The sequence below is a fragment of the Oratosquilla oratoria genome, chromosome 4 (genome assembly GCF_046742065.1).
Source record: "Oratosquilla oratoria isolate Oo_2021 chromosome 4, ASM4674206v1, whole genome shotgun sequence".
Classification (NCBI taxonomy): Eukaryota; Metazoa; Arthropoda; class Malacostraca; order Stomatopoda; family Squillidae; genus Oratosquilla; species Oratosquilla oratoria.
This window is the reverse complement of record NC_134780.1, coordinates 46,502,221-46,517,199: the sequence shown is the minus strand read 5'-3', so window position 1 is coordinate 46,517,199 and position 14,979 is coordinate 46,502,221. Positions and strand designations below refer to the sequence as shown.

General features: G+C 38.6%; 1 protein-coding gene across 2 annotated transcripts in view; it reads left to right on the top strand.

Moving 5' to 3' along the window:
* The window catches only part of LOC143024853 (ATP-dependent DNA helicase RecQ-like), a 38,092-nt gene that overhangs the window by 11,019 nt on the left and 12,094 nt on the right, over positions 1-14,979 (top strand). For both annotated transcript variants that reach the window (XM_076184149.1, XM_076184150.1), the window contains exons 6-12: positions 1,563-1,674; positions 3,281-3,388; positions 3,505-3,701; positions 4,758-4,843; positions 8,817-9,004; positions 11,430-11,609; positions 14,774-14,879. In XM_076184149.1, coding sequence (XP_076040264.1) covers positions 1,563-1,674; positions 3,281-3,388; positions 3,505-3,701; positions 4,758-4,843; positions 8,817-9,004; positions 11,430-11,609; positions 14,774-14,879 — 977 coding nt within the window. The remainder of the gene's footprint in view (positions 1-1,562; positions 1,675-3,280; positions 3,389-3,504; positions 3,702-4,757; positions 4,844-8,816; positions 9,005-11,429; positions 11,610-14,773; positions 14,880-14,979) is intronic.

Below are 14,979 nucleotides of genomic sequence, written 5' to 3'. Positions count from 1 at the left end.
GTTCCCAGTTGTCACTATGGCAGTCCAGATTCAAATCCCACCCAGGGCTGAAATAATTTCAGTATCGTTGTGCTGTGGGTTGTTACTCCAACTCTTGTGGGCAGGAAGTTGGGGATGTGTGTGTGTGTAAGGTCACAGCATTACCCATAGATCAGTCATATATAAGCTCTGAGCTCTCTTCCAGGAGGGAAATAGCTGTCAGTCATGAGTCCAACACATGATCCAAAGACCATGGTGAATCACACAAGCACACACACATGTGGCACAGTTGATAGAGTTCCCAGCTGCCACTACGGAGGTTGGGGTTCAAATCCCGCCAAGGGCTGAAATGATTTCAGTATCGCTGTGCTGCAGGTTGTTGATCCAACTCTCGTGGGTGGGGAGTTGGGGGTATGTGTGCATGTAAGGTCACTGTATTACCCATAGATCTGTCATATACGAGCTCTGAGCTCTATTCCGGGAGGGAAATAGCTGTTGATCATGAGTCCAACACATGATCCAAAGACCATGGTGAATCACACACACAAAGGAAGTAAAGAAAGTGGGATCTGAAAAAACCTGGGAGTAATTATTTCAAATGACTTGTTCCCTTATAAACAAATAAACAAAATTGTTGGAGAATCCTATAACTTGCAAAGATCAATAAAAGTGGCTTTTACCTATTTAGATGAAGAAATGGTTAAAAAATATTAGTCACACTAATAAGGCCTAGACTGGAGTATGCTGCAACACTATGGTCACCCAGTACCAAAAAGAATATAAAGAAAATTGAAAGAATCCAGAGAGCAACCACAAAAATGGCCCCAGCACTTTCAAACCTGTCATATGAGGAGAGACTGGCTAAATTGAAATTACTGACTTTGGAACAAAGAAGAGAGAGAGGTGACTTACTGACCATCTACAGAATCATGAAAGGCATGGAAGTCCTTGATAGAGAGGACTTACTAAATTGGGACAAGAGAAACACAAGAGGACATGAAAAAATCTCAAAAAAGATTGTTATAGAAGAGATCTGAAAAAAATAAAACAGTTTTCCACACAGAGTGGTGGACATCTGCAACAAACTGGACAAAACAGTGTGTGCAAAAATCATACATGAATTTAAGAGCAAACTAGACACTGAGAGATACAAAGGCGTAACACCACAAGCATAGCTTGCCTTCCTGTAAGATACAACTAGGTAAATACACACACACACACACACACACACAGGTGTTCTAGGTTTATAAATATCAAGAGACCTGGCCCAACAAATTGATGGAATAACCACTTTCACACTCCACAACTCTGCTCCATACAGTGCTTTGGGCACAAATTCTCCTTCATACAAACTCTGTGTTCACCCCTAGATACCTATTTCTTGTAACACTTTTCATCCACCTGACATTTACTTGCTTCCTATGCTCTAATTCAATAAAAATGATGATTTACTTTTATTTGTTTAGATGTGTGATGGCACTTGTATTGCACTTAAATACATGTATTTTCAGGGTAGTTAACATGGGAAGTTCATTTGAAATTGTATTTATTATTGTGATTGATCAAGAAAATCATCCTTGCAGCTTGTATATCCCATCTTCACACCTTGAATCAGAAAGTGGGCATATCTTTATTTGCAATAGATGAAGCCCATTGTGTTAGTCAATGGGGACATGACTTCAGAAGTTCATACAGGTAAGAAAAAAATTCTGACGTGTGTGTGTGTACCGTATTTTTCGGACCATAAGGCGCACCCGTAATTTGCTATTCCCCGTCCTTACATAAGGCGCACCTGGTCTCCTCACCGGATAATCATGTATATGTGAGTGCATTCAGAACTGAACATTTTCGTTGTTGAATGAGAAAAATCGGTTGGGATTTAGCAAAATTACAAAAATAAATTATATATATTTTTATTTTGGTCAGTGAAATCAGACCACCTCCATGGACAGTCTGCCCTGCCAATACCCCTAAAAAACAACATAAACACGTTACGGGAATTGTGGGGAATAAAACCAACATTAGCAGTTTTATTCCCGGAATTCTCTATTCACAAAACACAAGATTTATTACAAATGGTGGTAAATTTTTAGTTTCGACCATGGGCACAATATAGCAATAGAAAATTAATTATTAATTTTGTAAATTATAATGTATCAACATAATACGCAATTTTGTGAGCGGAAATAAAATACAAAAAAGCTGCTAAACAGATTTCGTAAGTATCGAAGTCGTGTCGGACGAATGGTACGCCATGTTTGTTATGATAGATGCCGACGATGAAGAAATGAAAGGATGATAAATTCGTCTAACCTAACCTAACCTGTGTTTAATAAATCATTACCTGCAAATTAAATGTCATCCGGCTCGTCCTCGTTGTCGTCGTCGTGAGAGACGTTGGCGGGCTTTTCAATCACTCTCTTAGCTTGCGGGGTATACAAAGTTCTTGCAGCTTGAAGGAATGCATGTATCTCCACTCCATAACATTCCTTCAAGAAAATGTACCTGGCGAGGTACTGTTGGAAGTACCGAGGCTGTCAGTTGACAGACAAGATGACGTCCCGATCCTATGCTACCGACATTAGTATATTTGCTTGTAGCAAGGTATTTTTTTATTTTCATTTCCGTCCACAAAATTGCATATTACGTTGATACATTTTAATTTAAAAAATCAATAATTAATTTTTATTGCTATATTGCGCCCATGGTCGAAACTAAAAAATACCCAAATGACTACAGTCGGAGTGGAGCGAGACTAGACCGATGCAAAATGGCTGTCTGTGTTGTGGACGCTATCATGTCATAGCCATGATAGCGTGAATGAATGCGGTGGCATGGACTCGAAAACTGTGGAAGTTTTCGCAATTTTCTTGTCAAGATACATGCATCTTGGTTATAACTTGGTTGTAACATTTGCTAGGCCTATGCACTGTCGCCGTCGGCAGGCTAGCTACGAAACATGTCAAAATAGTACGGCACTGTCTAAGGCATTTTTTTGCACTGAAGCCACACATAAGGCGCACCTCATGATAAGGCGCACACCTGATTTTGGCCGATTTTAAGGATTTTACCCTCGCCTTATGGTCCGAAAAATACGGTATATATATATATATATATATATATATATATATATATATATATAATATATATATATATATATATATATATGGAATGATTTGGATATACATTTGAATACGAAGTTTTTGTTTGTCAGAGATTTGTTTACAAGCCTAAATAATGTGAATGATACTTTTTAGTAGCTGCAGTTATAGATTTTACTAATTAATACATATTGTCTCAGACGACTAGGATCCATCAGAAAAGAATTCCCCCAAGTACCAATTATGGCTTTAACAGCAACAGCAACTCCACAAGTTCAGAATGATATATGTATTTGTCTGAAACTCAGGTAAATCAGCTCCAGCTTATAATGTTCCCTTTGTGATATAAAAAGAAAGTGTTTTAATGCAAGGTACATCCTAGGTGGTTGCATGAAATTTAATTTAAAGTTGGTTATATTCTCAGGCATCCAGACATAACAATTACAAGCTTTGATAGGCCAAATCTCTACCTTGAAGTTCGAAGTAAAGGCAACAGTATTTTGGGAGATATTCTACCTCTGTTGGAAAAAAGTACAGATGGTAGTTACTCGGTTGAAGGCGCAACAATCATTTACTGTCCAACCAAGAAAGCAGTTGAAGAGGTTGTCAATCATCTTAAGGGTAAAACTGATCTTTTATTTCTTTTTTATTGTGTAGTGCACTTCAACTCAATATAGGAAATGGAATGGGTGGGAGTGGTTTCTATGCCTTTTTCTTTTTGGCTACCACCCTGTGTAGGGGAAAAAAGCCTTTGGTATATGTATGTAATTCAATTCTGATTCTAGAATTAATCCTTCCTTCAGTTTAGATATGGGAGAAAGGAAAGAAGTATGTCTGTAGGATGGTGGATTATAATGGTGGCTAAATTAAAGAACAATAAAAGTACAGAATAAATATATTAACACTGACAACATGAAAAATGATAGAGCAAACATGTGCTCTCATTCAAGACAAGGGAAAGACTGATGCCTCACAGCATCAGATGCACGTTTGTGCGGGAACTTGCTACATGGTTCTATGTAATTTTATACATACATATATATAATATATAATATGCAACATTTGTTATACATGTGCCACCATTACAGGGTTTTTTTAATGGTTTGGTTTTAGGATGTTTACCAATATATACATTTTTATATTTGTGTTTTTTTGGGATGAGGTATGAAGGTCGGGCATGTGTCAGGTTTCTTTGGTTATTTGTTGTCTTGAAGAAAATAAAGAGAGTAATCAGTTAATGGGATTCATCTGACCAGAAACATGTAGTTCCATATCAGTTCACGAGAGTCCTTAGATCCATTCATATATCTCTTTAGAAGTTTGTATTGCTGTCTGTGTTAATTGAGTTTAGGGTTGTTTCTATATCATCAGGAAGAAGTAAGCAATTGGTGGTTCAGCTTTCCTTATGTGAAAAGTTGATGTGAAAATGGTGGAAGCTCATAGAAACCAAAGTTATGGGCCAAAAGGAGAGACTGAGTGTGAATGAGGTTGTTGATAAGCTTTGGAGACAAGCACCAGGGAGATGATCTCTCCTATATTCATACCTTAGGACCACCTTGTGTAGGGGCCTATCTTTTGTCTCCAACAGATATATATTTTGCTTCCAGTGTTGACACATGTATAAGAGTTGTGTCACTCACTGCAGTCTTTATATATTGTATATTTTTGGCATTGCAGCATCTGGAATTGAATGTTCAATGTATCATGCTGGTCTCTCAACTACCCGCCGAAGGGAAGCTCATGAAAATTTTGTCAGAGATAAGGTCAGAAAGTGTTGTTTTCTTATCGTGTAGGAAACATTATTCATTCTTGTTTATTTGTTTAATTATACTTCCCTTTTAAAGGTCAGATATCAACAGATATACCATTCGCTAAAAATCATCGTATTGCCTGAAAAAGTACTTTTTAAAAGCATACAAATAAAGTTTTTACCTATTACAGAAGAATTTATTCAGAAAATTCACTTTTGATTGCGCCTCGCATACCACTTGTCCGAAGTCTAGATATTCAGAATAACAATATTGTTTGTTTGGCAACTGTGACGTCACGAACGCGGAATTCCCCGAACCTTTCCCGAAGCGCACGGGCGGAATGTTTCGAATAGCAGACGACGCAATGAAATGAAGACAAAACCAGTTTTTGCCAAATTTGATAAGATGTAGATGGTGGAATTATATAGAATACTGTCAGTATGTTTTTTTATGTACATTAAACTGTAAATACAAAAAGTTATGGAAGTCTTGATATCTGACCTTTAAAGGTCAGATATCAAGACTTCCATAACTTTTTGTATTTACAGTTTAATGTACATAAAAAAACATACTGACAGTATTCTATATAATTCCACCATCTACATCTTATCAAATTTGGCAAAAAAACAGTTTTGTCTTCATTTCATTGTGTCGTCTGCTATTCGAAACATTCCGCCCGTGCGCTTCGGGAAAGGTTCGGGGAATTCCGCGTTCGTGACGTCACAGTTGCCAAACAAACAATATTGTTATTCTGAATATCTAGACTTCGGACAAGTGGTATGCGAGGCGCAATTAAAAGTGAATTTTCTGAATAAATTCTTCTGTAATAGGTAAAAACTATTTGTATGCTTTTAAAAAGTACTTTTTCGATGATTTTTAGTGAATGGTATATCTGTTGATATCTGACCTTTAAGGGGGAAAAAGCCCTTGGTATATGTATGTATGTATTTACCTGTGGTGGAGGAAAAGAATGCTGCTTCTATGTTCCAGTGCATGTCTAAGGAAGAAGCTATAAGGGAAAGAGTGAGGGGATTAAGGTTCCCCTACTCTTTTACTCCTACACAAAAGCAAGGCATGAAAAATTCTTGGAGGGGGACTCCAACCAAAATTTTAGTAATTGGGTTATTGAAAATGCATGGATGTGGTATAGATAAGAGCAAAAGGGAGGAGAGTGCCATTATATTTCTGAAAAGAAAGCTGGATGCGTTTGCATTTAGTGAAATGAAACTGAAAGGGTAAAGTGAGTTGGAGTTTGGGAGTATGGTAAGTAAGGTGCATGTATAAAAGGTACAGATGGACAGATATTAATGTAAGTGGAGATGATAAGGGGAAAATGGGTAGATTATTTCAAAATTGTTGAATGTAAAGGAGGATAGCAGGGGATGTTTGATTGTGGTATCTGGAAATAGAAGGTGAAAGATTGTGATAGGAGAGATGATTGATAGGGCTATGGAAGAAGAGAACATATGAAGAACAGTGAACAAAGTGAAATGTGTTATGATACCTGGGTTAGATGGTTGTCATATGGAGTGTAATGAAGGAAGTAGTTATTGAATGGTTGGAAAGATTGTTTAATTTGTGCCTAAGAGAAGGAAGTGTACTTGTGGACTGGAGGAAAGTATGTATAGTTCCATTGTACAAGAGGAAAGGGATAATTATGAATGTAACTTTAGAGGGATCAGTCTGTTAAGTGTAGTTGGTAAGGCATATAGGATGGTGTTCATTGAAAGGATATGGAGTAGACGGAAGGAGTAATTGGAGGAAAAGGAAATTGGGCTTAGGAGAGGAAGTGGATGTGTAGATTGAGTTTATGTAGTAACATATACCTGAAATTTTTGGGCAAAGGGTAAGGATGTCTTTTGGGTCTTCTTGAATTTGAAGGTGTATGACAGGTTGAGAGAGAGAGATATGGGATGTATTTTATCTCAATTTGCTTTTATGACTTCTTGAAGACCTCCCATCCCTAATCAAGAAATCTCTTTTCTCAATGTAGTCTTCCTCCCTTTTGCAACCTAGACATTGTAATCAGTTCACCTACTTCTCTTTGATCTTTCACTGTTATCATTTCAATCTTCCTTGTATCTTTCACTCTTTATAGGGACCATATCACTGACACATATTCCAGTCTTGGAGGGATTAGAGTTTATGAACTTTTCATCATCTCTTCATCCTTATAGTGAAAAGCCACCTCACTGTTCTCCAGCAATCGTTACATCTCTCCCACAATCTGTCAGGTGATAGGTTGTCGTACGAGTATATCAACACTCCCAAATCTTTTTCCTGTTTTGCCTTTATAATGGATTTTCTTACCAAGGAATAGTTCACAGGTGGTCTTTTTGAGCTATTACCCATTTACAGGTCTTTGCATTTTTTATATTGAAATTCATTTTCCTTTTCTGGCTCCATGCAGATATAGTGTCTAGATCTTTTTGCGGTAGCTGACAGTCCTTCTTTATCACTTTTCTCATGATCTTTGCATCATCTACAAACATGTTGGCATAGCTTGTTGTACCTACGATCATGTCATCAGTATAGGTAAGAAATGTTGTAGGTGATGATGATGATGATATGGTTTAACATCACACACACCCCCCTGTTGGGAGGCTAGGACAGTGTCCCTTACAGAGGGCTTTGTAGCGTGGAATTTAATGAACCATGCCCTTGGTTCAACTTCTCTGGTGGCAGGATTCGAACCGCCCTCACCTCGACCTTCACCGCAAGTAATGACGCCCTAACCCGCTCAGCCAGCGAGCTAGCATCAAACTGTATGGAACTCTGCTTGTCACTACTCTCTTCATCCTTACATCTTATCCTCATGTAACTTCCCCTTAAAAATATGCTATCTATTTGAGTAATTTACCTCTTAATACCCAGGGCAGTGGGTGAGATGCAGGGATCATCCAGGAGGAGCCAAGATAAGAGGCAGGGAGGAGGGTTAATGAGAGTAGATTATGTGGGGATGGAATGGGTGGGAGTGGATTTTATGCCTTTGTTTTTTAGCTACATCCCTTCTAAAGGGGAAAAAGCCTTTGGTATATGTATGCTCTTAGTACTCCACCATGCTCCAGTATCAGCATAAAATGACTATGGGTACTCATCAAAAACTTCTAGATTGAGGTACACACCCAGCCCTCCCCCTCTTGCATTACGTCAATCACTCTTAAGTAAATGCTTAATAGGTTCAACATGCATGACCTTCCAGATCTAAAGCCATACTGACTGTCTGTCAAAATACTCATCTCAAGATCTGTCACAATCCTTTCTCACTTAACTATTGTCCTCATCATTGGTACTGGTCTATAATTCAGTGGTGTACCTTACTTTCACCTTTGTAAATTGGTACCACATTAGCCCTTTTCCAATCCTGTGATACTGTTCCTTCTTTTAATGAACACACAATATGACTATGAATTTTTGTTGTTGTATGTGTTGGTCTGTTTGACTATCTGTTTCTCTGTTTACCCACTTGTAATATACAGGAAAAAAATATACTTGTGAGGTTCCTTCTGTTTCCTTTGATCAAATGCTGCTTTGAATTAATTTGTTTTTTATTTCACCATTTCCTCTTATCAACTATTCCATAAGTTACACTTGTATAGAAAGCTGTGTTTTGTTCATAGCCTTCAGGCACTTTTTTTTTCTTCTTCTTCTTCTTCATAGCCTTCAGGCACTTCTTCTTCTTCTTCTTCTTCTTCTTCTTCTTCTTCTTCTTCTTCTTCTTCTTCTTCTTCTTCTTCTTCTTCTTCTTCTTCTTCTTCTTCTTCTTCTTCTTCTTCTTCTTCTTCTTCTTCTTCTTCTTCTTCTTCTTCTTCTTCTTCTTCTTCTTCTTCTTCTTCTTCTTCTTCTTCTTCTTCTTCTTCTTCTTCTTCTTCTTCTTCTTCTTCTTCTTCTTCTTCTTCTTCTTCTTCTTCTTCTTCTTCAAGTAACTACTTTGGTTTACAAAAGATGGTTCTTAAATTGATCAATAATCTTTTGTACATTACAGGTTCCTCTAATTGTTGCCACTATTGCTTTTGGTATGGGTATTGACAAACCAGATGTAAGAAGAATCATTCATTATGGAGCACCTCGTGATTTAGAGTCTTACTACCAAGAAATTGGTAGGGCAGGCCGAGATGGTTTACCAGCAGTTTGTACAGTGTTCTATAGTGGACAAGATTTTGCGGTCCATAGGTAAGTCAATGAGATTTTGAATTTGTAATGATAAAGTTTCTCACAGACATTTTAGTTTGACATAGTTTTGTAGAATCTAATTTTCATATTGCTATTATTAGATAGAGACTTCTTTATGTTTAAGATAGTGGAGCAGTCATTTGATACATTTGAATTATGATTGTACATGTATACATATACCAAGGGCTCTTTCCCCCTTACAAGAGAGGTAGCCAAAGTCAAAAGGCATAATTCTACTCCCACCCATTTCATCCCTACCCATTCCACTCCCATTTGTCACCCCTCCTTCTCATCTTGGTTCCTCCTGGATGATGGGTTATCCGTGCATCTTGCCCTTCACCCTTGGTCAGAAGCAATGCAGCAAGACACAGCACATTCACAGTAAGGCCACTTCATTTAATTGGTGACACCCCTCTCTGTCCCCTCCTGCAGAAACATTGAAGATAGGGAGAAACCTTTTTGTACTGTATCAAAATATCATTCACACATATTCACTCCCTAGCCTCCACCCTCAGTTCCCCACCCATTTCCTTCCATGCATCACGGTATCATCCATACACAGCCATTCTCCATTCACCCCTATCTTTTGCCCTCTCCCTTTCTTCCTCAACAGACATCCCCCTCTTGATTAATACCCCTTTCACCCCATCCACCCATCTCATCCTCAGTTGCCCTCTCATATTTACTCCATCTACCTCTGCATTCCACTCTTCATTTATCAATCTTTCTTCACTCATTCTTACAAACCACCCCAATACTCTTTCATCAAGCCTGTCTCCCATCACCTTTTCCACCCCTGCTCTCCTCCTCACCTCATTTCTCACTCTGTTCTTGTAACCCCTACCATACTTTTCAGACATTTCATCTCAAACACATTTAAACTCTTCCTCTCTTATGTTCCATGTTTCTGTCCTATACAGTGCTGTTGGCACAATCACCGCTTCATACTATCTCCTCTTAGCATCCATTCCCAAATGTCTATTTCTCATTACACATTTTTATCCTCCAAAGCACTTCCTTGCTTCTTTCTATATGTAATCTACTGGCTTGACACACTCCAGCCACAGTTTCTTCCTACAATCATTCATTGTTTTTCTGTCACCTCCTTCCATGCTGCATTGATATTGTCAATGATCTTTTTGATATTATAATTGGCCCAGAACTGCTTGACTGTGGGCTTGTCTGGGCTGTCAGTCATGTTAATCGGCAGACTCATTGTGTGGCACTGGTAATATGCATCAAAATATTCTCACTTACTCCTTCACCCCCCATCCCCACCCACTCCCTTCCATGCATCACAGCATCATCCATACACAACCATTCTCCACTTACCCCTGTCTTCTGTCTTCTCCCTTCCTTCATCAACATATGTGTATATATATATACATACATACATACATACATATACCAAGGCTTTTTCCCCCTTACTAGGGAGGTAGCCAAAAAGGAAAAGGCATAAAATCATTCCCACCCATTCCATCCCTGAAAACACTCCACACCCCTCCACCCTCCCTCCCATCTTAGCACCTCCTAGATGACGGGTCATCCCTGCACCCTGTCCACTGCCCTGGGTCAGAAGCAGTGTCGCAAGACACAGCACATCCACAGCAAGGCCGCTTCATTAAATTAGCGACCCCCCCTCTCCGTCCCCCATGCATAAAAGGAGAGGACTGGGAGAAATCCCTTCGGGCTGTGTCAAAATTTTGCTCACACACACTACCTCACCCCCCATCCCCCCGTCCACTCCACCTCATGCATCACAACATCTTCCATATACAACCATTCTCCATTCACCCCTGTCTTCTGTCCTCTCCCGTCCTTCCTCAACAGACATTCCCCTCTTCCCCAAAGCCCCCTTCACCCCATCCATCCATCTCATCCTAGGACGTCCCCTCATGTTCACTCCCTCCACATCTGCCTTCCATACCTCCTTTACTAGTCTTTCATCACTCATTCTTTCCATGTGTCCAAACCATCCTAATACTTTTTCATCAACCCTATCTCCCAACTCCCTTTCCACCCCTGATCTCCTCACCTCATTTCTCACTCTATCTAGCCTAGTAACCCCCATCATACTTCTCAGACACTTCATCTCAAACACATTCAAGCTCCTTCTCTCTTCCTCTCTTATGTTCTATGTTTCTGCTCCATACAGTGCTGTTGGCACAATCACTCCTTCATACAATCTCCTCTTAGCATCCACTCCCAAATCTCTATTCCTCATATATATATATATATATATATATATATATATATATATATATATATATATATATATATATATATATATATATATATATATAATTGTCTACTTGCTTTTTTCACTCCTCAATCAAATGTACATGACCCTTATGCCCTCCAGTCTCAGATACCACCACAGCCTTCATACCTCCTAAGTTTATTCTGTACAACTTGATTTTTACAGATACTTTCTGGGAAATTCAGCATCTTCAAGGCACAAAGAACATCGTGGCAAGATGATTATAAAAATGGAACAGTTTCTTGGTGTTGCAGGCTGCCGTAGGGTAGAATTACTCTCACATTTTACTCAAAAGGTTCCATCTTCAGACCCCAAGAAAAATTGCTGTGATAATTGTACCAGGAGGTATTACTTATATTGTGTTTCATTTATTTTTTCCACCATTATATATATATATATATATATATATATATATATATATATATATATATATATATATGTATATATATATATATATTCTGGTTGAAATCAACTGCACTAGTTGCTTTAACAATCTTCAAGACTATTCTTTAATCTGGAGAATACTTTCCTATTAGCAACTGAGAGGGACTGGAAGTAGTCATTCATGACTCTCAAAAGAATATACGCAGTGTATGCCAACTGATATATTTTTGCATAGTAATAGTATTGAACAACTAATTGATCCCTGGTTTCTATGGGATTGTAGGCGACGTCGCAGTGTAGAGGAGGTCCTGCCTACAATCCCATAGAAACCAGGGATCAATTTTCCAGCATTTCACTGAAACACACAACATGAAGCCTCCTCTACAGAAGCTGCTAGACCAAACGGAAATTCTTCACAAGGAGTCTGCCTTCAGGAAGCTGCAGATTGCAGAAGCAGTATCCATTACTTGCCAGCACCCTACCATCAACATACTGCAAGCTGCCGATTTTATTCTCCCTTCTGCGCGCCCTGTAAAGAATAACCCCCTCCAGGAACAACAAGCCCTTAGACAGCAGCAGCCCCGCGAACAAATGAAACATGTCCAGCTAGTTAGTCAGCGCCTAGGACCAGTAACCAGAGCAGCAGCAAATCAGGCCAGAGCTTCTAGACAAAATCCCACCCCCTTGGCTCCCGGACAAAATCCCACCCTCTTGGCTCCCAGACAAAATCCCACCCTCTTGACTCCCAGACAAAATCCCACCCTCTTGAATCCCAGACAAAATCCCACCCTCTTGGCTCCCAGACAAAATCCCACCCCCTTGGCTCCCAGACAAAAGCCCACCCCCTTGGCTTCCAGACAAAATCCCACCCCCTTGGCTCCCAGACAAAATCCCACCCCCTTGGCTCCCGGACAAAATCCCATACTGCACCTCTCAGCCAATGAGAGGCCAGTATTCCGTCTGAGCTAGGCAGGCTGAGCCTTATAAGCCAGCCCATCCAACCAGCGGTCATTATTCGTTGGAAGACCTTCAATATAGCAGAGCATCCTACAAAGCAGTCCTCACCCTGAAGACGCCTCACGACGAGGCAAAAAACTATAGTTTCGGTGGAGTCAATAGTTGTTCAATACTATTACTATGCAAAAATATATCAGTTGGCATACACTGCGTATATTCTTTTGAGAGTCATGAATGACTACTTCCAGTCCCTCTCAGTTGCTAATAGGAAAGTATTCTCCAGATTAAAGAATACAGTCTTGAAGATTGTTAAAGCGACTAGTGCAGTTGATTTCAACCAGAATTGCCTTAGAGAAAACCTGTGCCCCAGAAATATATATATATATATATATGCAATAAAAACACTAGGAGCGTGTGTTCACAAATGCGTAAGTAACCACTAGGAAAAGTAAACTAACGAAGCAGAGCGCTTTCGTATAATTACATCTTCAGTGCAGATACAAAGAAGGAATTATAAGATGAAGAAACAAGGAACAGAATATATGACATAGTGAAGAGGACATTCGGAGAGGTAGTGGAAGAAGTACACGTGACGGACGTTTGGGCCGTCCTGGTAGCCAACAAGTATGGGACGTTTGGGCCGTCCTGGTAACCAACAAGTATGGGACAACTGCTCATAATTTATATTACAATTCAAACAATTTTGAAATTTCATGAGAAATAAAACTATCTAATTTGTACAAACCTTGATGAAGATTAACATTTATCCCCTTACTAGATTTGATCAAACTGCATTCAATTAAATTTCTTTCTGTTATGTTGTTGTTGTATGTGATGACTTTAGCGTTATCCCAGTCAACTGGGTGGTTAAAATGGTTCATGTGGTTGAATATACCGCTAGATTGGTTTCCCTCTCTAACGAATTTCTTGTGTTGATTGATTTGTGTTGTGAGTGTTTTAGCAGTCTGACCAACATAAAACTGATTACACCCTGATGGCGTAAAGATATCTGTTTTTTCGTCGATGTACCTCAGGGCCCTACGCATTTGCAGACCAGAGTACATTGATGATGAAATAAGATGTATTTACGACATTGGTACTAAGCTACAATACCCCACACATGTTCTTGACAAAGCTTACAATCGTGCTAAAAGGACATTTTATAACCTTAGGTCAACTCAAACTTTCAATATGAATAACTTGCTAATTTTACCGTACCAAGAGAACCTGCAAAATATTCCAAATATATTACGTAAATTTAACATTAATGTAGTTTTCAATAATAAGAACACTGTAAGACAACTGCTCATAAATAATTCTGTCAATAGTAATAAAGGGTGTGTGTACAAAATACCTTGCAAATCATGTAATCAGTTTTATGTTGGTCAGACTGCTAAAACACTCACAACACGAATCAATCAACACAAGAAATACGTTAGAGAGGGAAACCAATCTAGCGGTATATTCAACCACATGAACCATTTTAACCACCCAGTTGACTGGGATAACGCTAAAGTCATCACATACAACAACAACATAACAGAAAGAAATTTAATTGAATGCAGTTTGATCAAATCTAGTGAGGGGATAAATGTTAATCTTCATCAAGGTTTGTACAAATTAGATAGTTTTATTTCTCATGAAATTTCAAAATTGTTTGAATTGTAATATAAATTATGAGCAGTTGTCCCATACTTTTTGGTTACCAGGACGGCCTAAACGTCCCATACTTGTTGGCTACCAGGACGGCCCAAACGTCCGTCACGTGTACTTCTTCCACTACCTCTCCGAATGCCCTCTTCACTATGTCATATATTCTGTACCTTGTTTCTTCATCTTATAATTCCTTCTTTGTATCTGCACTGAAGATGTAATTATACGAAAGCGCTCTGCTTCATTAGTTTACTTTTCCTAGTGGTTACTTACGCATATATATATATATATATATATATATATATATATATATATATACATACATACATACATTTATACATACACATATGTACATACACAACTGACTTCTTATTGCCTTAGAGAAAACCTGTGCCCCAGAAATATATATATACACATACATACATACATACATACATACACATATGTACATACACAACTGACTTCTTATTGCACAATAGTGGATACTATAATTATAGCCATTTTTTTTCATACAGGCTCTCCAAAGGAAATTGTGGTATTTCAAGAATAGATTCTGCTCTCGATGAGAACGGAAAGTACAATTTCACACAAGATGGCCTTTCTTTCCTGAAAGCAGTACAGGTACACATTTTATTACAAAAAATGCATATATCTCGATTGTTTATTGATTTTTCATGCTTGTCTTCCCTCAATAATTTTTGTTCCTTGTAATTTAACATCT